At 46.0% G+C, this 26,407-nt stretch overlaps 1 protein-coding gene across 1 annotated transcript in view; it reads right to left on the bottom strand.

Annotated features, from left to right (window-relative positions):
- The window catches only part of PAPPA (pappalysin 1), a 244,271-nt gene that overhangs the window by 82,980 nt on the left and 134,884 nt on the right, over window positions 1–26,407 (bottom strand). The window contains exon 10 of the mRNA XM_086683839.1: window positions 17,052–17,245. Coding sequence (XP_086539965.1) covers window positions 17,052–17,245 — 194 coding nt within the window. The remainder of the gene's footprint in view (window positions 1–17,051; window positions 17,246–26,407) is intronic.

The raw sequence follows: 26,407 nt of genomic DNA, 5'->3' as shown, positions 1-26,407 counted from the left end.
CCTGCTCTTCCCCCGAGTGTAGACCTCAGAATGCACCTTCACAAAAAACACTATGGCAAGCCGCTCACAACTGGTTGGGATTGGCCCGGGAGGCGAACCTGTTTGCAATCTTTGAACTTGGTTGTTAGCTCACTGAGGGCAAGAATGGGCACTTGCTTACTACATCTTCAGCATGAAGAGCGGTGAAAGGCCTAAACTAAGCACTAAGCAAAGACTAGTTGCCTCAAAAAATCAACTGCCAACCGTAACGATGTTATTGATCCTTCACTACATACAAGTATATCCCCTGCTTTTCCAAAAGTCCACTGCATCACTTTGCTTTCATGAAAGTCCTTAATTAGTACCTGTTTTTGCCACCTAAAAGAAATCCAAAGAGGATTTTTGTTTGTACAAAAAAAAGGTGGAAAGCAAAAACAGCATCCGTGTTGGTTTTGCAGCGAGTCTTACAGAGGCAGTGCAGACCCCAAGCAGCAAGAGCCACCCCACCCATTACACTGGGCATCTCAGCCTCAGCCACCAGAGCTCTGACCCGTACCGCTGAGCATCTGCACTTTATCTCCATGTATTTTGTGCATCCATTAGCAAGATGTGTCCTAAGGTATCAGGAAAGCCTAAGAGAGATTATTTTGGGGGTCTGGGAACACTCAAATGTTTTTTTTTTCATATAAATGAATGGCAATTACTTCTCTGCCTTATGCCATTTTGGCTTACGGAAGGCATCACGCGAGCACCCTGCTTTCGGGTAGTGGAGAAAACCTGTATCAGGCATTCTAACAGGTGTTTCATGTGCCTTATCAGAATTAATGCATATATGGACACTGGAAAGCCAAACGTCCAGATTGGAGGTTCAGGGCCACTTCCACTGGATGCACAGCACTGTAGTTCTCCACCCACATCCCCCCTGGATTCTTCTCACTTCTACATCCATCCTGACCTCCTCCCTATGCCCCTTATTCCAAACTGACTCCCCCCACTGTCCTGAACAGAGAACTTTATGGGCAACTAAGGGTTAGCACACACAAACACGCACACGCATACACACACACACACACACACACACACACACACACACACACCTTCAATCCCCTCCTCTGGACCTCCTTTTTATACATTTAATACACTGAAAAAAAAAAGAGACAGAAACAGAGACAGACAGACAGACAGGCAGAGAGAGAGAAAGAGAGAAAGGAAGAAAGCCAGGCTTTCCTTTACCAACCATTAGAAACAATTATCACTTTCCCCAGGCCCCAGAGCAGCTTCCCTCTTTGATGCCTGCCTTAAAGAGATAGAGGGGAGGGAGGGAGTGAACTGTCTTTCTTTCAATTTCGAGATTTATTATTTGGCATGGACAGATAATCAAGCAAAGAAGCATTTCCTGCGTACAAGGCGGGTGTGCAGAGTGGAGAGATGCCTCCTTCCTCCCACCCAGAGCTCTGGAAATAGCAGCAGACCTCGGGGCCTCCACCCAGGAGACACTTCCAGATAAGATAATTTGGTGTTTGATGCCCTCCAGCCTTGGGGCTCAGCTCTGGGGTGATTAGCACCTCAGTGCCCCAGAGGTCTATTCCTAACACATTAGGTATTTCACCCTCCTCAGGCATCTAATATCCTCTGGCCTGCACCTCCCCCAAGCATCTAGAATCCTGGGGTTTAGGGTACAAATTCTGGGCCTGATCAAAATGACCATGGAGAAGAAGCCAGGCTTACGAGGGGAACAGACCAAAGAAACTCATGGAAGGCATCCCTGTTCTGGAGCACCTGAACACTTTTACAGGTGGGGAAACTTACCTTTGTTACAGTAGAAATGGTTCACGGTCAATTCTATGGCTCTTGGGGACAGAAATTGGATGTCCCAACCTTCTTCTAAGGGACAAGTTTACTCAAGAGACCTGAGAAAGAGCATCCAGAAGAGGTGGCAAGGCCAAGTTTAAACCAGCACCTGTGCTTCGAGGGCATCTCCTCACATTCTTGGGAGGCCGGTGTCACCACCCCCACTTACTCTACAGATACAGAGCCTGCCGAAGCCACACCTGTCGTGGCTGGTGAGCTCTGGGTCTGGCGCCTGCCTGCCCATGTTACTCCAAGTCTCTGTCCTATGATATAAGTGAGGACACTGAGGGCCACAGTGTGTGAACGGTGATCCCGAGGCGGTGATGACGATGCCCCAGCTGCTTCCACCTCTGTTAGCTCCAGTCTGTGTCACAGTGGAAGGGAGATTCACACGTACCCATTTTCAGATGGGTAAACTAAGGCCAAGGGTGAGGGAGAAAATACCAGCACAGCAGTGGCAGCTCTGAAAAAAAACGGCACTGGTCACTAGTTCCTATAGTATGAAGTGTGACTTCTCATAGTGCAACCCCAAGAGGTCAACGGCATCTCCCCACCTGACATACAGGAGGGCCAGGCGTGGGGCTGTGCCCAACCCAGACGCCCGTTTTGAGGAGGCACCGGGCAGGGGCTTGGGCTTCTCCAGCTAGTAAATCCTCTAACAAGGGAGAGTGATTAGTGTCGGATGTGGCGGTCGGCTTTTGTGCTGCTGACAGCACCTCCCTTTAAAGCCCTGGCTGGGCTCATTTCACACGGGGCCCTCCATAGGCCTGCTCCCGGCTCCGTAATTATGCCATTCACCAGTCACCCGGGCCCGCCTCTGAACTCCTGACCCAGCAGTGAAAGACTTGGGATCTCATTACTAATCTCTTAAGCCACCTAGTCTTCCAAAATACATCCATTTAACTTGGAGGCCAAGGCTTTGGGGGTGGGAGCCGGGGAGAGAGAAAGCCCAACACAGGGACTTCTCATGACATGGCCACATCCCCTTTCTGAGGCCTGTGGCCCAAGCCCCAGGGCAGCTGGCCTGGCTGTCCGGCTCAGTGCAGGGCAGGCCTTTCTGAGGGTCAGTGGCTGGGCTTAAGGACCAAGAGGCCTTTGGAGGGGAAGGGCATCTGGGCCCACCTGTTTGTAATTTCAGGGGTGTGGGTAGGGGATGAGGCCTATGTTTGTTTTAATTATTATTATTGTTGTCGAGAAGGGAGGGAAAAAAATGAGCAGAAACTGCTAACATCTGGAGGCTGCTGTCCAGCTTACGTAATCTCCCGTCGCAGAGGAGGAACACGGGATCCCCAGCCAGATGGTCCGTGGGTGACTTCATGGCACATGGGCCTCCTCCAACAGTAAGATGCTGACAGGGTTGGGAGAGTGGGTTGTGGGACCTTCTTGAGATTCTTCAGGGGTGAGAGGTAGGAGTTTGGGGGCTCCCAGAGATCTCAGTTTTCTTTGGGTAGACTCAAGAATTTTTTCCAGCCAAACGTACAATTTTTTTTGTTGTCTCTCATTCATTCATTCATTCATTCATTCATTCATTCACATAGCACTTACATATGTGCAGCTTCCTTATTCCCCATGGTCTACTTGGTGAAAATGGATCCCAGAGGAAAAAGCAATAAAGGTAAGATCCTTCTTGCAAACAGCTCCCAGACCCATGCGGGAGGGTCAAGGTAAACGATTCTACAGGAAAATACTCAGAGAACAGCGTGGTTGGTTCTGTGTTTGAGGTAGGCACAGGTTGAGGGAGAGGCATGGAAGAAAAAGTTGCCTTGGCAATCTGTGCCTGAGCACCAGGTCTGAAAAGCAAAATTTTAACGTCATGTGGGCTCTGGAGAGCAGAGGCTGGAGAAGGAGAGGTGACAGAAGGGGAAAAATGGGGCCATGGCTAAGCCATGACAAACCCAGTTTCCCAGATGATGACACAGCAGAAGCATGAAGGACAAAGTTAGAGATATGGATCCTGCTGCAAACACAGTTCTGAGCATACTGCTTTAAAAAACAAACAAACAAACACATTGCTATCCTTTGGCGTTTTCAAATCTCTCTTTTTTAAAAGCATTTGTACCTAAAGGAATTCATACAACGTCATGAATTCTAGATAAGGATACATAAAAGCGGCGTAGACTGTGGATCAGATCAAGAGGGAACCGTTAGCTTCAACCCAAGTGCTAGATCGGAACGCAGAGATACTGCCGGCATAAGGTGAAAATCCTGAGGCACTGCTAACTCCAGATATGAATCCTGAAGCATCCCCATCTTTATTTCAGAGTCCAGAGGTACTGCCCATTCTAGAGAATTCCACTGAGCACTGAAACACTCCCAGTTCTAGCCCAGAATACTGAGATAAGGGGCCTCTAGAACAGGGCCAGTGAATGCCGTCTGCTCTAAATTCAGCATCCCAAAACCACCTGTGGAGAATCACACACCAAAGATGGAGAACACAAATCTGGTTAGCTTCCACCTTAAAATGCCCTCTCTACTGGGTCTAGAGTGGAATTAGAAAACACAGCCAACTCTCGAGCAGAGTCCTAAAACACGGAAGTCTCCACCATTCAGCTCAGAGCCACTCAAACCAAAGCAGTGTGTCACAGGCATCTCGTAGACCTTTTCTTAGCCCTTCCCTGGGAGCCCTGAGATGTTCATGGGTTAACCAGGAAAGCGCTGACCACATCCAAGCTCAGTGCCTGGTCACCGAAACCCTTGGTTAGGAATAGTTGAACAGTGGTTAATGGCAGTCTTGACCACACTGGCCTATTCAAGAAAGGTCAGAGGAGTGATTTTTCACTTAAAAACATCTGTGTACTGAAAGAACAAGCCTTTCTCAAGTTCATAAAAGTAGGAGTTTCCAGGTTCTTTTCTGCTTTTCCTCTGCACTCCCCGTCCATTCCTCCTCTTCTCCAGCTTTCCTAATTAAGATCTGTATGTTCCAAGTTATGTCCATGATGAAGCCTGAGTCACATGACCTGCAGAGAACCCCACTTGATGCCAAGATGGCCCCACAGAGTGCACCGTCCATGGGTACTCACTGTAGCCCTCAGGGTTCCCCGATCCCTTCCTGAAACCTTGGTGAGCAGAAGCCAGAAACCACAGAATGATTGGCTCCCTTCTCTTTGCTTTTGAAGAGTAGGCAGTGTGCTTGCCCGGACTGCCTTGAGCTTGATTTCTCCTAGAAAGGGGCCCCGAAGGATGCAGGGCACTGACTTATGCTAGGAACAAGAGGCCAGGGATTGTCATGCTTTTAGCAGTGTCCTGCTGACCTTCGAGCAAACACATGGGCTCTCATTCTTAAGGACAAAGGCGACATTGCTCTCTGATCCCACCTCTCCAGATATCAGAGGTAGCGCTAGTGATTGTGACATACAAACTGGGGACTTGGCCCGCCAAATGCCCAATGGACACTGCTGACTTACGTGTTCACGACCCCATGAGCACATTCCTCTGAGGGACGGAGACTGTCCAGAGTGATGCTTTCCCCCAGTGGCGCCCTTGGCCAAGGCAGCACACATCTGCACAGAAGCAGGGTGTTGAAGCAGCTGTTCTGAGATGTGCTCCCTGGCCAACAACAGCAGCAGGATCTGGAACCCACAGTGTGAACTCTCTGACCATGCCTACACCTGCCACTTCCCTGCACCTTCCACTGAGCGGCGGAAGTCACACACATCTTAATGTCAAGAGAATGTGGGCTGGAATCTCAGCTTCATGCCATTTCCTGACAGCATGAGCTTGAACCCTTTGGGGAGGGCTAAACTTCTCTGCTGCAAAATGAGATGCTGCTTCCTACTCAGGAGGGCTGTGACCAGGCTGAGAAATTCTCTTACACATGCAAGTGTTCAGACACTGCCCTACATGCTAGGAACAGAATTAACATTTCTCTACCTCATCCCCACCTACCTCTTTCTTCTTGGCTGTAGAGGAAGACAGGCTTGGGTTCCAATTCCAGTTTTCCCTGCCCCATCCCTTGGCCAGCTGCAGAACCTCAGATAAGTTACTCTGGGAGTCTCAATTTACTCCCCTGTAAACCAGTGAGTTAGGGGCTGCCTCACAGGGGCAGGGTGGGGCAGGTGTAAATGTGCTAGAACAGCGAGGGGCTCTGGGTAGAGCCCCTGGAGAAAACACCCTGCTAGCCTGCTATCCATACGGTTCCTGTCACTGTGGTCAACTACTGTCATTGCCATCATGTTACCCCTTTACTGTCATTTATTATTGTTTAAGCACTGCTTTTCCTCCCTCCCTTAATCTTCCCCACCTCCTCTCTCCCTCTCCTGCCTCTCTCCACCTGTCCTTCCTTCCACCCTTCTAGCTCTTCCTCTTTCATACTCTCCTTGGCTGGGCCTCTCACTGGGAGACCTCTAGAAGATAGAAGACAGCGCCTTATGTCTCCATCAACCACTGTAGGAATCTAGTCACAGGGACCTCACTGAGACCCTAATCTCTCCCAGAATAGTAAGGGGCAAAAGGGCCTTTACCGTGGCCCAGCTTCCAGAAGCTGTTTTCTACTTTCTGCACAAAGCTGTTAACAAAACAAAGCATAGGTTTAGTCATTAATATTTACCACATGCCTACTATGTGCCAGGCCTTCTTTTTCATCTTGGAAACAACAACGTAAACCCCTGTGCTTCTGTGGCTAACATTCTGGAGGAATGGGGGCACAGAGGGGGGTCATGGGAGGCCCAGAGCAGCAGAGAGAAGTTCAGGTGGGGTCCAGGGTGGGCTTTCAAAGCCCCTTCCCCCTACTCACATGGTAGCATGTGCCCCATCTGCAGAGGAGGAGACAAAGCAGGAGACTTAAGAAAGCCCTGCTTACTCTGGTCCCTATTGCATTTATCAGGGGACTGTATCCTGGCCACACAAGGGAATCACTTACATATGTTGCTTTGTACATTTAAGCCAATCTAAAGGAGACATCACTCAGCAGACACTCTTTCCAACAGCACTGTTCAGTAGTGAACCCATCAGCACCCTCGGAGTACTCTCCGGGCAGCAAACCCTGTGGTAGGCACCGGAAATACCTACACATTATATGACAGAGACCAAACCCTTAGCCACTCACAGGGCATTTGCTATGAAAAGCTGTGGACACAGGAAATGCAAACTACAAGGCAGCTTGTGCTCCGGGTCGTCGGATGGTTCCAGAAGAATGAAGGCTGCACCTGGGTGGGTGACCATATGGAAGAGGTGCCATTTCAGCTAGACCTTGAAGGATAGATAGCTAAGCCTCCAAGAGGTGGACAGGTGCATGATGGATCTTGCAGACAGGAGAAATGGAAACCCCGAGACCCGTCTGGGGATTGCGGGTCGCCCATTCTGCCGGGAGTGCACCTGTCGGCCAGGGAGCTGTGTGGAAGGGCTGGCAAAAGTCATGCTAGACCCTGCCTGGTCTGGCCTTTGGATTTTAGAGACCACAGGGAACAATACAGAAAGCTTGGCAGGTGAGAGATCACGGAGACCAATATTTATTGTGAATTCTGGAAATTGTACCCCAAGGGCAAAACTCCTCCAGTGAGGATATATGCACACTTAAAAGATTTAAGACATTGTTTCACAAAAAGATTAACATGTCATATCTCACTCTGGAATAGAGAGAAATAGTGTGTGTGTGTGTGTGTGTGTGTGTGTTTAATTTATTGGGAAATGGGGCGCCTGGGTGGCTCAGTCGGTTAAGCGTCCAACTGCTGATTTCGGCTCAGGTTGTGATCTCATGGTTCATGAGTTTAAGCCCCGCATCAGGCTCCGTGCTGGCAGTGTGGAGCCTGCTTGGGATTCTCTCTCTCCCTCATTCTCTGCCCCTCCCCCACTTGCTCTCTATCTCTCAAACGAAATAAAAAAAAATTTATTGGGACAGTTGGTACAGACCCTCAAAGAACTGGATTGACTCCTTTTTCCACCACATGGAGCAGAGATCCCTCTGTTAACCTCTGCTTCTGCATCTATGAAATGGAAACACAGTTCCTACTATACAGCTTGGTTATGAGGATTTAAATGTGATGACTGAGCTGAATGAATTTAGGTAGCAGTTACCATACGTCAAGCACTGCCCCAAGGGCTCCATGTGTGCTCTTTTGTGGAATCCTCATCATTACCACTGGCCTTCTCCATTTTACAGATGACAAGGCCAAGTAACTCGTCTGAGACCTGACTGTAAGTGGCAGCTCTGGGATGTAATATGCTCCAGATCAGCTCTGTCCAATCACAAGCCCACTATCTCCATGTGGCTATTTAAATTGAAATTAATTAAAATGAACGGTTCCTTGGTTTTGCGAGCAGTGCAGACATAGAACACTGGAAGGTCTATTGGAAAGTTGCTCTGGAAACTGGGCTCCTAACAGCTCTGCCTTCTCTGACATAAGGCTCATGCCCATAGTTCCTCCAATGCATCCCGGTCTCTCTGCTTCCTCGCACTGCACTGAATTGATACCCTTTCCCTGGTTCTCCACGGAGAGAACCTTGTTCCCACACAGCACTGCAGACCTGGGCTGGGCATCTCAGGCAGCGTCCACATTCCTGAAAGCAGCATTGTGCCAGCAGACCAGATCTCTCCCCAAACTGTGCTACATCCCAGTATGGAGAGAAATGCAGACACCAGCCAAGCATGCCCCTCCACCAGCTGCACATATGGGTCCACGGTGGGCAGAAGCCCAGGAAGTCTCTGTGGGACCGCCCTGGCATGGAAGCTTACTGCTCAGCAGGGGCACCTCTCATATGCCTGATGGAGCCCATCCCTCCCTGGAAAACTGAACATGCACAAATGTATCCAGGACCTCCTGGGACTTGGATCTGGCTGAAAAATGAGGGGAGTTTTAAGAAACCCACGGCTGGGGTGGAAGAGAGAGCGGAAAGCCCTTTTTGGTCTGGGTCTGTAGCTAACACATCCAGGCTACTTGGTGGGAGGGGGTGGGAATAGGGGGCTTGAAAAACAAACACAAACAAACACACACACACACACACACACACACACACACACACACACACACACACATACACACAAACAAAAACAAAAGCCCGTGCATGGCCAAACCTCAACTCCCCTTGGAACCCCATCCTTTGGGCCTGGCTTGAGAAAGTTTACTTTCAGACATAGAGAAATGAGCACATGTGGTTTTGGGGACAGAATTCAATACCGCCGGAGCAGCGGGCTCAGCAAGCTTGACTGGCTATTGCTTCCTAAGTGCACTGCAGCCCCGGAGAGAGAACGCTGTTTACATTTTTTACATGTTTCTTGGGTACAGAACATGAAACTAAATTACACAGCAAAGGCCGTGCTGGCTAAACACCAGTGCCCCCACTTAAAACAGAAACAATTAAAAAATAGAGAGAGAGAGAAAGAAAAGGAAAAGAAGAAAGAAAGAAAAGGAAAAATGAGAATGGAGAGGGGTCTTAAGGGAACCTGAATGGGTAACAGGGCTGGAAGGAAGGAGTCTGGTCCTGAGTCTGAGAGCAGGGAAAGAGGACGTGGAGACTGACCACGAGATGTGAGTGGGTCAGGCTTGGACCGAAGACAAAGGAATCTTCCTAGAGGGGCCGTGGGGTGGGTTGGCAGGCCTGAGGCTGCTCTCCGTGGAGAACCAGTGGAAGCAGCCCCAAACCACAAAGCCGTTCTTGTTCCTGGGCTTCAAGTCAGCAGGCAAGCAAGAAATGAAGACTCACTCCTGAAACCAGGCACCTCCCCGACCCCGGTCCACGTGGCACCTTCCTGGTCAGTCAGAACGTGTCTGGTGCCTGCCAAGGCCTCTAAGGCCAACACCAACTCCAATCGTCTATGTATCACAGCACTCTGCCAACTTCTGCCCTTCCCAATTTCGGCATCCTTGTCCCGTCCTTACTGGACACTGCATGCTACTTAAAGGCTAGGGGTTCAGTGATTTGTCTCAACCTCAACCCATGGCTGAAAACGATCCTTTGGACATAGTAGGTGCACAGTAAGATTATACCGATATCCAATCCAAAGAACAGAATCATTTCCTAGCACACAGGAGACGGAGAGGTTTAGGGAAGCTGTTTAAGCAAAGTCAAAACTTCATTAAATGAGGGCCAGTAGACTCTCAAAGTCTCTGTTTGTGCCCGAAAGAGTATGCCCTTGAAAGAAAGAAAGAAAGAAAGAAAGAAAGAAAGAAAGAAAGAAAGAAAGAAAGAAAGAAAGAAAGAAAGAAAGAAAGAAAGAAAGAAAGAAAGAAAGAAAAAGAAAGAAAGAAAGAAAGAAAGAAATAACAATGATAAAACTCAGTTGTTTCTAACTGGATCCCTCAATTGCTAAACCTTCATAGGCAGAAAGAAGCATTTCATTAGAAAATCTTTCAGTTGCTATTAGAAGGAAAAACCACATTTCTGAATCAAGTGTTTCATCCTTGACAAACACCTGCCAGGTAGGGATTACTGCTGCTATTATATGGATAGGAAGTTGGGTAGGAGCAGAAAGAAATGGTTTGCCCAAAGTGACAGGGTTGGTAAGTGGTGGGCCCAGAGCTGGAAACCAGGTGGACCTGATTCTGATTTTCATCTTTTTTCTTCAAAAAGCTTATCATTCCAAGTTTTTCAGGGTCAACAGGACAGCTAGTATTTCATAAGTTTGAATAAAGACCGACAGAGTGAATGGGTGAAGGAAGGAGGAGAGAAGGGAGGGCTGGGAGGAGGGTCTGGTGGTGGACTCCTTTGTTGGGACCCTGAATAATTCTGTAGATTTAAAGTCCCTCCCACGCTGAGGCTTCCATGATAAATCCCAGGCAGTCAGAGCAACCAGCTCAGGCACTCCTTTCTGATGCAGGCACTGTTTCTTATTCCCCTGAAGGGATTTTGGTGCCCTACATCCACGAGACAGGCTATAACAGGCCATGGGACTTTGTGTTCTGTCTCCTTAGATGACTCACACATGTGCTCTTGAAAAATTATTCATAAACCACCAGGAGAAAGCACATCCCGTGGGTATTTGGGAGAACTGCTTGGAATCTTCTCGGACATTTCAGTGTGTTCCTTCTGCCTGTCTTCCTTCTTCCACCATGGGCAGATGTTCTCACCAGTGAGAAGAGATGCACACTTTGGTGAAGTATGTGCAAGAAAAGGAAAGCTGTTAGAAGTGACCTCAACACTGAGCGTTGAGTCCAAGATTTCTCTCTGTCCTTTGCAAATCATATCATCTGAAAAGCACTGGAGAATTGCTTGCCCATGCAAAATTTCCCAGGGAGGCTGTTTCAATGACATACCAGCAGTGTGGCGTAAGAAAAGGCAGAAAGAAGAGTGCCATCAGTGAGGTGGTTCATCTCCCTGAGACTCAGTCTCTTCATTTAGAGAGAAGTGAAACCCCTCAGTTTTATAACGTGCTTTAAACCCCCAGGGCAGGCTCTGCATTACAGGAGGTGTTCAATAGACACCTCTCCTCTTCCTCAAATGGACATCCGATTCCGTTAGCCCCCTGCTTTTGATCTCTAAAGAGCTCCCCTCTGCACTTAGGATAAAGTCTAAATTTCAAGCATCTGAAGGATGCCCCTACACGCCCCATAAGCTCATCTCTCAACTTCCCCTTTATTTCTTACTTTTTTTTTTTTTTTGGATGTCTGCCTCCACCTCCCTCCCCTGACCCTCCGCACTCCCTACACTGTGTCGTAAGTGCTTGTGGAGATTTCTCTCCCTTGTGTCCAGAGAACCAGCTGGGCATCTGATTTCTTCCTCTGGATGCAAGGAGGAGGAAGACACAGAGAAATGGCCTCTACTTGCTGGCTCAGACCTGGCGGAATGCACACATTTTGTGATTTTCTTACTGACATCTCAGGGCTTTCTGTGTACAGCACATGGCTTGTGACAAACCTGTAAATTGAGCCAAGGTACCTCTTCCATCCACAATTTTCTCCTTTGTGCTTTTTTTCTCCTATAACCCAGAAATAATTAGGCACTGATCTGAAAATGGTTTTTTCACACTTTGGGGTTGCCAACTTAAAACATGCCCTATAGTTCTCCCATATTTCCACATACGTAATTTAAATGACTTTCTGGAGAGCGCAATGCTGAACCTAAAAGAACGAGTGCCTACGGGTGGAGATCTACACAGCATGGCGGAAACAGCGGGGTGATATTTAGGGTACTGGTGTAGCAGTTCCCACTTTCTTGGTGTTCCTTGGATGCTTACTACCTATGAAAAGATGCAAAAGACACAGTTTCTCCTAGCTTCTTCTCCGGTGTCACTAACAAAAGCAGGTGGGAGCTGCCTCGTCCTGGACCTGAGCTCCTATTTTGAACACAGTGGCCAGCCCCCTGGTTCTGCCCCTTACAAGAGAGAGCCCCAAAGCTGCTCACTCAACCTTCTGAGCCTTACTGTCTGAATCTATAAAGTGAAAACAGTGATTCCTATTTTTCAGTTTCAGTAGGATTCAAGGAATTTGATGCAGAAGCTGGATCAATTTGATAAGTATTATTTTTATAATTTGTCCAAGACCTTCGGAAAGTGGGCAAAGGACTTCTCCCATCCCTACATGCTGGCTGTCTCTCGGCTGGCTGAGAAAGCTGATAGCACTGTGGTTTCTTCCTCAGAGAAACTCCCTCTGAATCCCACTCTTGGGTCTCTGGCTGCTGTTTCTAGTAGGACATACCCCACTGATGAAACTGTGAGCTCTTTGAGGGTAGCACTTCTTTGGGATTTCTCTTAAAATGCCTGGTGTGGTCCTGAGGACACAGGAAACATTCACCAACACAACTATTCTAACTCAACTAAATGTTGACCGAGCTTCTGTACTGTGGGGGCCAACGTCGTCTCTAAGTGAGGGTGTGGAGGAGAAGCCTAATATGTACAAGACCATTAACATTTGCACTACCCAATGAGTGTAAAAACACAAACAAACACACAAAAATCCACTGCTAGGTGTTTTCTCCACATTTGCTCTCTTAACATCTGCCAGGTAGATGCTGTCATTCCCTCTTTCCAGAAGAGGAAACTGAAGCTCCCAGAGGAGTCATCTGCTCAAGGTTCCCAAAAGTCAGAAGATGGGCAAAGAGGGCAAAGCCACAGCCACATGATTTCCACTTCACCCCATTAACCCCTATGCTCTTTACCTACTCATGTTTCTCAGTGTACAATTCAAACGTGCTTCTGCATGAGCCTATGAATAAATGAATACACAAATTATTGTAACACATGAAAAATTATGATTTATATTTTAATGGAAGGCCCAAAGTGTTATGGACATGCCCAGAGGCTGGTGATAACAACCTAAGGTAGAGTGGCAAAGGACTGACATACCCAATAATGGGTTGATGGGGTGGACAGAGAACAGATTACAAAGGAAGGAGGGATGTCTAGGGTCTCACCTGCCTTACAAGGCAGGGATGTCCCATTCAATCACCAGCTCAGTCTGAATGCCTTACGATGGCGAGCCTACTATATCACAAGGCACTCCATCCCCCTGTGGATAATTCTCATTCTTAGAAAGGTTTTCTTTATTTTGGCCCTAAAACTACTGCCCTGGAAATGCTTAGTCTAAGTTTTACCCTCAAAGGATTAACCAAATAAATTGGTTGGTTGACTCAAGGTTTATAATCCCTGGGGAGCACTGAACAGTCCAGATACTATTTCCATTTCCTCCTTAGGCCCTTGCAGAAGGAGGGAGGTGTGCCTGTCTAGATAGGAGGAAATGGACTGTGGTAAGAAGTGCTGGGGATGGGGCGGGGGGAGCAGGATGAAGGGGTATCTACACCTCATCTTGGCAGCCTATGGTGTAAAAGCACCAGAGCAATGAAAAACACGGAGACAAAATTAGGACAAGACGAAATTTCTGCAAGCACTTAACCCAAACCATTTCTGAGGTTCCCCGAAGAGAGAGAACTTGATTCTTTCAGTCCATTTCCATTTTTGTTCTGTCTCAGGGACTTCTTGAATTCCAATGGGGCCAGGAAGGTGCATGACCAAAATATCTAAAGAATGTCTCTTATTACAGGGTATTCAGCCTAATCTGCACATCTGGAAGTTCTGATGCCTCTGATCATGTCTGGCTATGAGACTCAAGGTTCGGGCTGGAGTAGCTTAGCCCTAACGAAATTGGGGGATCTTGCTGGAGGAGAATGGACGTGAGAGACTGGAAATTATTAGAAGCAAAGGGCTTTTACAAAACTGAAAGTAAGGGCAGTGCTCAGGAGTCTGTTAGGGGAGAATCCAAGAACTTCATGGTGTTTGCACTGTGATGCCAACAATGGGATCTGCCTGGCTTTCTTTCTGCTTGTTTCCTCAGGGGGATTTTCCAGGTATCCACTGACCTCCAACTTTGGGATGTGACTGCATATTCCCAATCTCACTGCTGGCTTCAACGAGATCCTAACCTTAGGTTCTCTACGTCTAGGCTGTGTGGCGCTGGGGAAGCCACTCCACCTCTCAGTGCCTCCAAGATAGGGGACTGGCTGTGGAGGGTCCAATGCAGTGGCTGGTGGACCTCAACGGCCACTGCCCCCTCCCCCCCCTCCCCTTTATCTGTTCCAGTAGTCACTCTCTAGACCCAGCTCCTACAGGGGAATGTCATGTATGCGTGCATGCATGTGTGTGTGTGTGTGTGTGTGTGTGTGTGTGTGTGTGTGTGTAGAGAAACAGAAAAAGAAAGAGGAAGAAGAAAGAGGATAAAGTATAAGTGTACTGGGGGGAGGTGAGGGGCACCTGGTGGACCTTAAGAATCTCTCTGGAACTGCCTTCTCTCCATCTCTCAAGCCATCAACCTCTTCACTGGAAGCCCTGACAGGGTGAAAATTAACTAGCAGCCTCCTCTAATCACTGCACAGGGTAATGAAGGCCATGGTTATACTTCCCCTCTTTTCTGTTGTCAGAGGGAGCTACTTTATACCCCAGGGAGAGCCTTACGCAGAATCACCAAGGCTCTGCATAGGTGTGTGTGTGCATGTGCATGTGTGTGCAGGACAGGGGCCAGGTACGAGCGACTTCTAGGCATTTGCTTCTAGTTGGGAAATTCAGAAGACTTTTGTTCTGACGCCCTCCAGGCTGCCTGCCTGGCCCTGCACCCAGCCTGTGCGACACATCCCCTCCCCTGACCCCGTATTCTCTAGTGAGCTGATCTCATTATGGCAAATTTAGTTACAGCTGAAGTCTCCTTGTAACAAAGATTATGTCCAAGCCCAGAGTAATGGAACCTAGTCGATTTCATTAAAATAAAATTGGTTACAATGAATAATTCAATAGGATGATTTTGTTTCCTCATCTCCTCTTTGTAGATCGAAGAGCTAGTATTTATAATGATTTTTCAAAATTGGATTTTTGTTTAGGAAGAGATAATCAACCATAAATCCAGACAGCCCCTCCTTACAAGGCTGAAATAATTGCCCATCGAAGTCTCCTTTCAAATGCTGGGGCTGGACAATTCTTTCTCTCCTTTTTCTCACTTTCGCAGCAAGAACGTTCAGTTGGTTCTGAAGCACAGCTGCTACCTCCGCTCTTGCTCATGTGTGATTCCAAATGCGTCAATTCCCTTGTTTGAATGATGTTTTTTAAACATTTCTAGAACTGGATGCTAGTGTTGAATTGGGAATTCCTGGCTCTATTGCTGGCCAGCCCTGTTGTCCCCAAGCAGGACCTTCCATGTCCCAGAGAGGGGATTCTTGGGCATTTTCTCTTTGTGGTACTCATTTGCATGCAGCAAGGTGTGTGTGTGTGTGTGTGTGTGTGTGTGTGTGTGTGTGTGTGCGCGCGCGCCCACGTGCACATCCATGCTCACACATGTGTGCATGTAACCATAGCCAATTAAACACATCCTGTGCTCAAAGATGAGAGGATGAAAATGAATATAACTCAAAGCTGTTCTCAAAGAACGAACAGCCTAGGGGGAGCCAGACATGCACACAGGTAATTCTGGTTCAAGGTGACAGGTGCAACGAAAGAGGAATTCAGCAAGTACAGAGGTGGCACTAGATAAACCCTAGACATCCATCCATTCATTCATTCATTCTTTGAGTCATTCATTCACCAGGCTGGCACCATGCAAGATTTCTTTCGACTCTTCTCAGGGCAGTCAGAAACAAATGCAGATGAATAAATAATCTAATGCACAGAAACACAAGCAAACAGATGAATCAAAAGATGGCCAAATAAACACTGCAACTTGTAAATGAAGTGTACTTATCCTGTACCTCATCCAGTGATTTTCACTGGGTCCCAGAAGAAGGTCAAATGTCTGGTTCATCTAGAAATCAGGCCTACTACCCACACCCTCGAGTCAAGGAAGCCATGTAAAAGAAGAATGGTAGGAGTAATAGCTCATCTGCAAGGCCAGGAGGCAGGCTGGCCTCTGAGATGGCCACCCGGCCTGGCAGTTGGAAGCACTGAGTCGTGTCTCGGGGAAATGGGAGTCTCGGAAGAAGGCAGGTGCTTGCTCAGCAGGATAATTGGAAAGGGGGCTCCAGGGACAGCACAGCCATCCCTAGAATCACACAAGCACTGGTGGCCCCAACCTCTTGCTCCCTCAACTAAACTGGCAGTCCCCTGGAGAAAGAACGCTGGAACATAAATAGTGCATTAGGGGACTAAGGCCTGAGTCACAGCTTTTTAGAACGGGGAAGTCCTTGGAGATCATCAAGCTCAACTATCCTCTAATTTAAAGATGGCGGGAAGGGTGCCTGGGTGGCTCAGTTGGTGTCCGTCTTCAGTTCAGGTCATGGTCTCACACTTCATGAGTTTGAGCCCCGCATTGGGCTTGCTGTTGTCAGCACAGAGCCTGCTTTGGATTGTGGTCCCTCTCCCCCGCCCCTCCCCTGCTCATGCTGTCTCTCTCTCTCTCAAAAAATAAACATTTAAAAAACAAACAAACAAATAAGGGGGGGAATGGGGCCCAGAGAAGCAGGAGACTGGTCTAAGGCCACACAGCAAATTGTGATAGAGTTAATTCACAGGTGAGTCCTCAAGGAGAGCACAACTTGGGACCGCCCCCAAAAAAGTAGGACTCCTCCCCAAATTTGGTCTTGCTCAATTGAATTCCACTGACATATCTAAAATGGAATTCTTTAACCAAATAGGAATTATAAAATGTAGGGAAATAGGACGACAGGCTTTACCCTACTGTGATGTTCCCTGCACTTAACCATCCCATGTCTCATCCCTGACAAATTGCACTCGTGAGGCCTTGGGATTACATTTGGTTAGCAAGATGGTCAGGTGGTCACCTCCAGTGACACAACGTTTGAGAAAGGCAGCCCGGAGGGGCAGAGCAGAGATGCGGAATGTCTGCAAGAAACAGCACACGCGGCTAGGACCTTACCTGGGAGGCTGCTGGCTGGCCGATGATGACCCAGCCTGGGCACTGCTGGTCCTGATGTGATACTGAAGCATTGGACGCCCACTGATCGAGGAACCCCTGTGGTGTGTAGACCCCACAGTCCTTGATGCTAGTTTTCTGTTCAAACTCCTCACATACTCCATCACCATCATGGAAATAGCACCGGCTGGGTTCATCTGTAGGAGACGGACAGAGAAGGGAGAGAACAAATGGATATTCGTTCTCTGGTCTCAGCTGTCATCTGTAGCTGTGGGGTCAGATCAGCAGAATCTTCAGCACTGTAAAGCCCATCATCAGTAGTCACGAGGGAATATTATTTACCCTTAAAAATGAAGGAGGTTCTGCCATTTGTGACAACATGGATGAACCTGAAGGACGTTATACTAAGTGAAATAAACCAGTCGCAGAAGGACAAATACTGTATGATTCCACTTAAATGAGGATATAAAGTAGTGAAACTTATAGAAGGGCAGAATAAAATGGTGGTTGCCAGGGGCTGGGGGGAGAGAGAAATGATTGAGGGTTGAGAGTTACTGTCCGATGAGTATAAAGTTGCAGTTATAGGAGACGATGTATAACTTTGCACTTACAGCTAACATTGTGCCTATGGTTATATTAAGTGTAGGTATGCTTACAAATTTAGAGGGTAGATCTTGTATTATATACGTTTTAACACACACACACACACACACACACACACACACACACACACACACACACACACAGACATTCACAAACACTTCGACCTTCATTACCCCAAGTGAGCCCCACAGCAACCTTGTGAGAAAGGCACTATTATTTTAATTACTTTAGTCTTCCAGGTTAACTGGACACTGAGATCCATGTGTCTTTAAAAACTGCCCAAAGTCACATGGTGTGTTAATGCCAGATCCTGGTGTCAAATTCCAGCTTTCACTTTCCAGGTTCTGGGTACATTATCTGACACCACAGAACTTCACAGTGGCAAACTGAGGTTTTACTGAACTCCAAAGAGAATTTAGGTTTCATATAAGGAGTGAAATGATACACTAGAGGGACTGGCTTCAGTCCCAGCTCTGTAACTAAACTTTTCTGTTACTTAAGACAAAGCCCTTTTCCCCTCTGGGCTCAATCAGATAAGGGGGTTAGAGTGCTGGGACCCCAGGAACCCTTGCTGTCTATTGCTCTAGGCTCCTCAGGGCTTGTTGGATACTGTAGGAGTTCAAGTTCAAGGCCAAGTGAGTTCTCAAGCTCCCATGTAATTCAAATCACAGCAAAGATTTCTGCTTGGGACAACTTAAAGCTGCAGCTGGCTACAGTGACTCTCTGCCACAAGGACAAAGATCATGGAAGCGTACAGAGCTGGCAGGTGCTTTCTGAGCAGGCAGGACCTATACGCGTTGCTTGGTATTTCAGCACAGGAACAATACAAGGAGAAATCAGAATGCAGCCATCTGAAGGAGACCCCCCTGCCCATCCTTTAATAACTCAAATGTCAGGTAGTCTGTGCTATTTTCCCAATACCTCTAGGCAAAACTAAATACCCCTTTCTGTGTAGGTCCCTATTTTATAAAGATCCCTACCTTAACGCTTATCTGTGTCATTATATGTACATGCTGCAGCTCCTTTGAAAGACTGAGCTTCTTGAAATCCAATCCCTATGTCATGTCTCCGGGTGAACTTATAATTATCATCCCAACAAGTATACTTTGAGACTGACAGGGATGTCCAGGCAATAGGCACATTTCCTAGGAAAATTTGAATATTGTCCTGGCCAAATCGGAGCATATGGTCACCCTAAGGATACTGCTTGATCTAGGACATCCTTCCCCTATTTACTCCAAAATAATGGACTGGAGCCCCATTTCCAATCAGGGATTGAATTTTACCCCTCATATCAGCTGGAGAACTTTGTACAATTAGCTTCACTCTTCAGCCTCTGGCTTCCTATCTGTAATATAGAAACAATTGTCCTAAATACTGTAATAATGTTGCATGGTGACAGATGGCCGCTACATTTATCATGGTTAGCATCGAGCAATGTACACAATTGTTGAATTGATATGTTGTGCCACTGAAACTAAAATAACATTGTATGTTAATTATACTTCAATTAAAACAAAAAGATAGAAATGATCGTCCCAGCCAAGACAACTCTCAGGATAGCCACAGAACTCTCATAGGAAGTGGACGTAAACATGCTTTGTACATTGTAAAATAACAGTCAAGAGAAAAAATGTTCTTTTAAGGGGTGGGTCAGTTTATTTATAGCTGGCTGAATGGAATCACCTAGTACTCACTTAAAACACTTCGTCCAGCATTCCCCCCAAATAGGAAAAGCTAGGGTCAAGTAGAATTAAAACTTGGATTTCTAGGATGCTATCAGCAAAAGGAGCCCGTGAATTCAGGGGCAGCAGAATGTTGAGCCCCTTCCAAGCTCCAAAATGCCTTGTTTATTTCAGCAAACAGTTTACATAGCGAAATACTATCAAAAGAGCCAGAATAAATCAATTCATTATAATTCAATTATTTAAGGATGAGCCTGAGCCAGCGGAGGACTCCAGTGACCAGTAGCATGCCTGGCAGGCAAGCATGGAGAGAATACAGACTCAGCACTTCTCAGGAGCTCCAACCTCTTGGTGAACGTGGCCAACTTACATATAGTAAAACTTAGACCCAATCTGCGAGTGACCAGCCATTAATCCAGACTTTACTCTTTCAGAACTCAATAAAGGGAATTATAAAAAGCACAGGATTTGGCATCAGACAAATAGGACTTAAATAAAGTAACCTAGCCTCTCTGAACTTCATTTTCTCATCCAAAAAATAACGGGGACAATGATGTTTACCCAGTGTTGTTGCACTGGCCTCATGAGATGACGGGTACAACGTCAGCATCTTCACTCATTTTGCTAATGGGAAACTGAGAGCCATAGGCGGTAAGGAGTCTGCTTCCAGATCACAGAGGGGCATGGTCGAAGAGTTAGAAGTAAGAGCCTGGCCCTTTTATACCCAGCAGAGAAATGTGCCCCACACCCCATGCTGTCTCCACAGAATAATGAAAGCACCTCCTTCTGAGGAGAAGATTGTGGGGTTGCTTGACTGAAGACAGGTAGGGTAAGATTATAATATCATATAAGATCTATTCTCTAACATGACTTCATTCACTTCCTCAGCAAAAAGACCTTAGAGTGGCAGCAATGGGGGCTACAGCTGAGTTCTCATGAAGGCTAACTTCTTCCTGATTATGTTTAAGACCTCAATATTTCTGTCTGCTTGGACTCAGAAGAACCAGGGAATGGTGGAGAGGTGAGGGTAGGCACAGAAGGTAAATAAGTCACAAGGTAGTTAGGTATGTGATAGATGATAGATAGTAGACAGCCAAGCAGGCAGACAGGGACAGTTAAAAGAGAGATAGGAGGTAGTGGGAGGAGTGAGAAAAAGTGAGTGAGTGAGTCAAAGAAAGAGAGAAAGAGAGAGAATAAATATGCCTGGTTTCTCCCCCAAGGTTCTGCTGACATAGCTACTATGAGCCACTTTTTGAAATAACATCCTTGGACTCTGCTATTCATTTTCTCTTGCCACTAGAGTCCCGGGGGCCCTTCAGCTACATCTGCCAGTCTACATCTGGGGAATTTTCTCTCCCGCTCTACTCCCATGCCCCAAGCACCGTGGAGAACACAGCGAGGAATGGAATAAAAATGTGTGGCCAGGAAAAACAAAGACAGCAACAACAACACAATAAAACAAAACTGGCCTTCCTGTTTTCATTACACAAATTTACTTGGTACTTTTTGAACACTTTATGCTGGTAGCTGAGCAGGTTGTAGTCAATACCAAGGTCAAATGACCACCCTGTCACCTGCCTTCCATGTAGTAGATAGGTGTCATTGATAATAATGCATCCCCTGGATGGAGTAATGTGAAAGCCGACTAGACTCTCAAATAATTGTTGAATGAATGAATGAACAAATGAATGAATGAAATTCAGCACTTCCAATGCACATACTCCTGGTCCAGCATAGTTTAGACTCTTTACCCTTTGAGAAGCTTCTTTGGGCAGGGTCTGAGGGTAGCGAGAAAGAGATTAGATGGCAGCTGTGACTGGCTTACAGTAGGATTGCACTGGACAGTCTGATTTCTCTACATCACCCCACGTTCCCCTGACATAAGAGACCTCCTTGTCTCAGACCCACCCCTTTTCATGCAGTGGCACATTTAGAAACCTGCTCTATCCAGCTAGTGGACTTTATGTGGGGGGGGGGGGGGCAGGCATTGCCAAGTCTGTCATCCCCAGTTGAGCTTTTCTTTGATAGATACTTTTTTTTTTTTCCTTTTGGAAGAAATGCGGTCAGCCCCAGGAGCCCAAGGCAGATGGACTCTCTGTAAGTGGACAGACACAGAGGATGCCACTTCTCATTGGCTTAATTTTCAATTCCCATCTGTCTGGAGCATCAGGATGAAATGCCATGCTTCTGCATTCCTGAGGCTTGTCTGAAGGACACTATTTGAGATAGTCAGAGATTACCGCCCCTGGTTAAAAGTGTGGAAGCCAAGTCTTAGGAAAATGAGATGAGTTTACCTTGGCATGTAAGCAAAGGCTGGGTTTTAGGCTATTGTCAAGTGTTCTTGTCCTTAAAGCCAGAAACCCTGGATTGAAGCCTCTAAATCTGTCCATGATTACCAGGTAATCTTGAATATATTTACTTACAGTGGAACTACTTCAACCCAACTGGGGGACACTAATTAACTTAGCTTGATTAGACGCATTGTGAATTAGCAACACCACTAGAATTCTTGGGGTGAATGAATAAAAGAAATAGCTAGAGAGTCCATTACTGGAAAAGGGAGAATGGACTTAAATCGCTCATGTCAGCTGAGTACAAGATCTTAGGATGATTTCCACTAGACCTCACATCAAGAATCTTGAAGACCAGACAGTCACAAGCTATTGGCCACTGAAAAAATGAACGTAAGCCACTGTGTTCTTCAAACAAGACCAGAGATGATGTGTATTCTTCAGGAGAGTGGGATAATTTAGCAGATTTGGGCTATCATTAGTCTACCCCAAATACATATCTGCCCATACCATGCTTCACATATAATGCTTTGACAGATCCCTCTGTTTATGGAGGAGATCCTTTTCTTTAGCTTGGCATACAAGACCCTCCACAACTGATCTGTCCTGCAGTTTTCTAAACCAGCCCACTTCCCATCATTCTGCCATCCTCTCACAAGTGTTCTTTCCTCTGCCTGGGATGTAGTTCTCATTTTTCCTTTACTAATTCCTGCCAGTTCTTCAGATGTGACTAAAAGTGTCTCCTCCAACATGGTGGGTCCATCCTCCCTTCTCTTCCACAGACTCCCATCCTGGCTGGATTAGAGGACCTTCCTCTGTGCTCCCTCTTACAATTCCCAGATTCCACTCTGCCCCCATCCAGCTTTTGTCAATCTGTCTACGAACAAGACCTTCTTTCAGCCCTGTCCCAGCAGGCAGGGAGTATCTCTGGGTACAAAATTGCTGACTCTCATATCTGTATTCCCAACTCATAGCATAGTACCTAGAGTGAAGGGGGTACCCGACAAATGGCTGAGGAATATATGAGCAGATGAATGACAGATGAAAACTAATGAATGCCTCATAATTAAATACATTATTACCAGTTTACGCATGTTCTAAACTAAGCATACTCTTGTGTGATGTGACTACTGGCCATACCATGAGAGTACTGCAAACCAGATTTCATCAGAGTTATCTTCCTTCAGTTTAATGACATATTTTTGTCTAAAAGTTTATTAGCTTCACTATCAAATGTCTTCAAACTTTGGGATTGACTGCAGTTATTCTAAAACAAACCCCTCCTCCCACACACAGTGGTTGTCTTGCAAACATATCCATAATGCCCCACTGGGACTAAGAATCCAGTAATCTTTTTGCAATTATTTCAGCAATGAATGGGTAACAAATAAGAGGCATCAAAACTTTCTGGAGATTTAGGAGTGTGGGCTGTTATTATCCCCAGCTAAGATAGCTTCTAACTTTTCAATGAGAACTGCAGAAGAGAACCAATTCACGTAACCAATATTTATTTACTCAGTATCTGTTCTGTGTCTGGGCTTGTACTATGGATACAACAATGAATCAGACTGGGCTCCTCCCTTGTGGGTGGAATCAATACTATTTGGGAAAACAGGGAAAGGCTTGCCAAGAAGATGGTTTGGGGCAGCATCTTGGAGGAAGAAAAGAATTTGGGCATTTGAAAGGGAAAGTATGAACAATGGATGAGCCTCAATCAATATATGTGTCTATGAGGAACCTGTCAAGGTTAGAGCTAAAGGAGAATGATGGGTCCTAGAACTGATGAACTGAAAAGCTGATCTGAGGCCAGAATAAAGAAGAATTGCAATGCCATGTTGAGGTATTTAAATTTTACTGTTTAGAAATAGGGAGGCTTTGAAGATTTTTCTGAGCAGGAAAACCTGTGATTTTCACACTTCTAGAGGCAGTGAAGTGTAAGACCTGATTTTGTTTGGCAGGTGTGCCATTTATTATTTATGGACTTTGGGGAAATTACTTAGAATTTCTAGACCTTGTTTTCTTCATGAATAACGACTGAAGGATTGAATATTTACTATCATGCCCACATCACTTAATAATACATGCAATTGTATAATCACCAAAAATTTTTGCTTAATTGCTTCTATGTGCTAGGTACTGTGATAAACTGTAGGTACAGAGTAGTAAATAAATCATCCATGATCTTCACCCCATGGGACTTACAGCCTAGTGGTAAATGTAGATGAAGCACTCAGGACATAACAGGTGATCAGTAAATGGCCTATGACAATGATGATGATCTTGGAGCTGAAAGCAATTATTTCATTTCATATATGGCAAAGCTGAGATTTACAGAACTGAAGTGATTTGCCTTTAGAGAACACCTCTAGTAGAGACAAGACTAGAACACTGGTTCTTGAATACAATGCCTTTTCTATTGCCCCATGCCAATTTATCAGACTGGGTTTTCAGTATATAATTCTGGTAACAAAATACTTTGTCACCCTTAACTAAGTTTCAATATTCCTTTTGGGAATCTCTGATTTCACTCTTCGCAATATCCCTAGTATGGGCTAACTGTCTGTAGTCTGAGAAGCTACTGGGGTTACCAAGTCTCTGACCCATTGAGGGGAAAAACTCTCTTCAGATGGGGAGATGACAATTTTGAGTAATAGGAGATGTAATAAGTAATAAAACTCAGGAAGTAGCAAATAATTTGAATGCACACTCTCCTGAGAACGGCTACCTTCCAAAGGTTGGATTTACCTGTGTTTGTAACCTTCTTGTTTATGAAGATGGGTCAGCTTCTGAGAAATTAGTATCTGCTTCTATTTCCAGCTGAAGGAACAGTGATTGGCATTAGAATATTCTTTTAGTTCAATGATTACTATTTTTTGTATTTTTTAAATACCAGAAAAAAATAATGCTTTTAAAATCAGCTGTTTGTTTAGGGATGGGTCCAACCACAACAAGCTGCATGCCACATAACAATTCATCCAAACAACAACAAAGGACCAAAAAATGCACAATCTTTGTGTCCAAATAATAGCTTCTTGGAATGGAAAACTGGAGAACTTAACCCCTGAAGGTTTACAAAGGGGAAGCTTGGTGGGGAGGTGGGGGTGGCAATGTTGGCATGTGTCTCCTCTGGAACAGAAATAGCTGCACTTTACATTGCCTGTGTTTCAAAGGCTTCATGTCAAACCCACATTGCTGACCTCATTTAATTTTATTCAAACTGGGGTTTGTTCTTAACCTCCTCAACCAGATGAGCTTGTCCAGAGTGCAGAAGACACGATGGTGAACAGCCTCTAAAGAACCATGCATCCACTAACAAATTTAAGATGCTGGTTAGGTCTACTGAATCTGAGGAGCTTAAGTTGGTTTTGGGTTCCTCCATGGCTTGGCCATACACCAAAGTGGGCCAGAAATTCCTTCCTGTGTTTCACTGTGACAACCAGGCATCATCTAGCAAGTGGAAAGCACTAGGAAAAGAAAGTCGAGTCTGGATGTAGTCTCACATTAGCATACATGTTCCACACCCAGACCTATCACGGGGAGCATCCTGCAGGGGACAGCTTGGTCCTCCGTCCACTTGGCCCTTACAACCCTCTCATGACTGGCTTGGGTCTTCCCCATTTCCTAGGAGTGATGAATCTAAAGTGATTAGTCAATGAGTAATTCATCTAGGACCATGCTTGAAATACTTAGTTGACTTCTGCAAAAGTTGAACTTCCCTACCTAGCACTCAAATCCTTTCATAGGGTACCTCCAATTTTCCTGTCAGTTCTCATTCCCAACTATACCTCCACCCTCAAATGCACCGTTTCTTCCCAGAACTCGCAGCTCAGAGCTTCTGTCCTTTCGTCTTTAGCCTGAAAGGCTAGTTTCTGCCTGAGTCTTCCATCAAGACTTGACTCTGACATCTTTAGCTCCATGAAGCCTCATCTGTCACACTTTGGTATTGCGATGTGTCCAGATGAACCAACCCCCTTTCTTTCCTACATCACTATTCTCGCCTTCCAAACCAGCAAAATGGGATATGGCCTATATAAAAATGTTAATTAAAAAAAATACAAAAATAAAAAAAAAATCCTCTTTTCATTCCACATCTCCATACCACTATGTCTTGTACTTCACAGTTCTCTTTCCATGATTCACAGTAGACTTTATTGAGAGTTATTGGGACTTAAACTGCCCACTTCTTGCCTACAATTCACTCTTCAGTTCTCTCCAATCTCACTTCTGTACTCACAGCTTCACCAGAATCAATCTTGTCAATGGTGATCACCACTGACCTCAAGATAGCTAAAACCGTAACATCGAAATCCTCATCTTGCTAGATTCCCTTGAAGCATATAAAGAAGTACCCCCGCCCTTTCTTCCTGAAGCACTCCCTCATGGACTCCATGGCACGTGCCATCCCATTTTCTTCTGGCTCTCAGCTCATTCCACATAGGCTCATTCACTGCTTTCTGCTTCCCTAAATCTCTGGCACGTGTCTGGGTCAGGTCTTGGGCCCCCTTTCTTATCTATCCGCATTGTGTCCTTCACTTCTAATTCTTCAACAAAAACGTTAGAACATCTATGTGCCAATGACTCAAATATTTCTTTAGAAATGACCTCTTCTCTGAGTCTTAACTGCCTACAATGACATCTCTAAGTATCTATTTAAGGACATCTGCATGGTTCAGATGGTTGAGCATCTGACTCTTGATTTCAGCCCAGGCTATGATCCCAGGGTTGTGGGATCAAGCCCCATGTCGGGCTGCATGCTGAGCAGGGAGCCTGCTTGGGATTC

This window comes from Puma concolor, chromosome D4 (genome assembly GCF_028749965.1).
Source record: "Puma concolor isolate L17-30 chromosome D4, mPumCon1.1.hap2, whole genome shotgun sequence".
NCBI lineage: Eukaryota > Metazoa > Chordata > Mammalia > Carnivora > Felidae > Puma > Puma concolor.
Note: the sequence above shows the minus strand (reverse complement) of the source record. Positions and strands in the feature narration are given on the sequence as shown.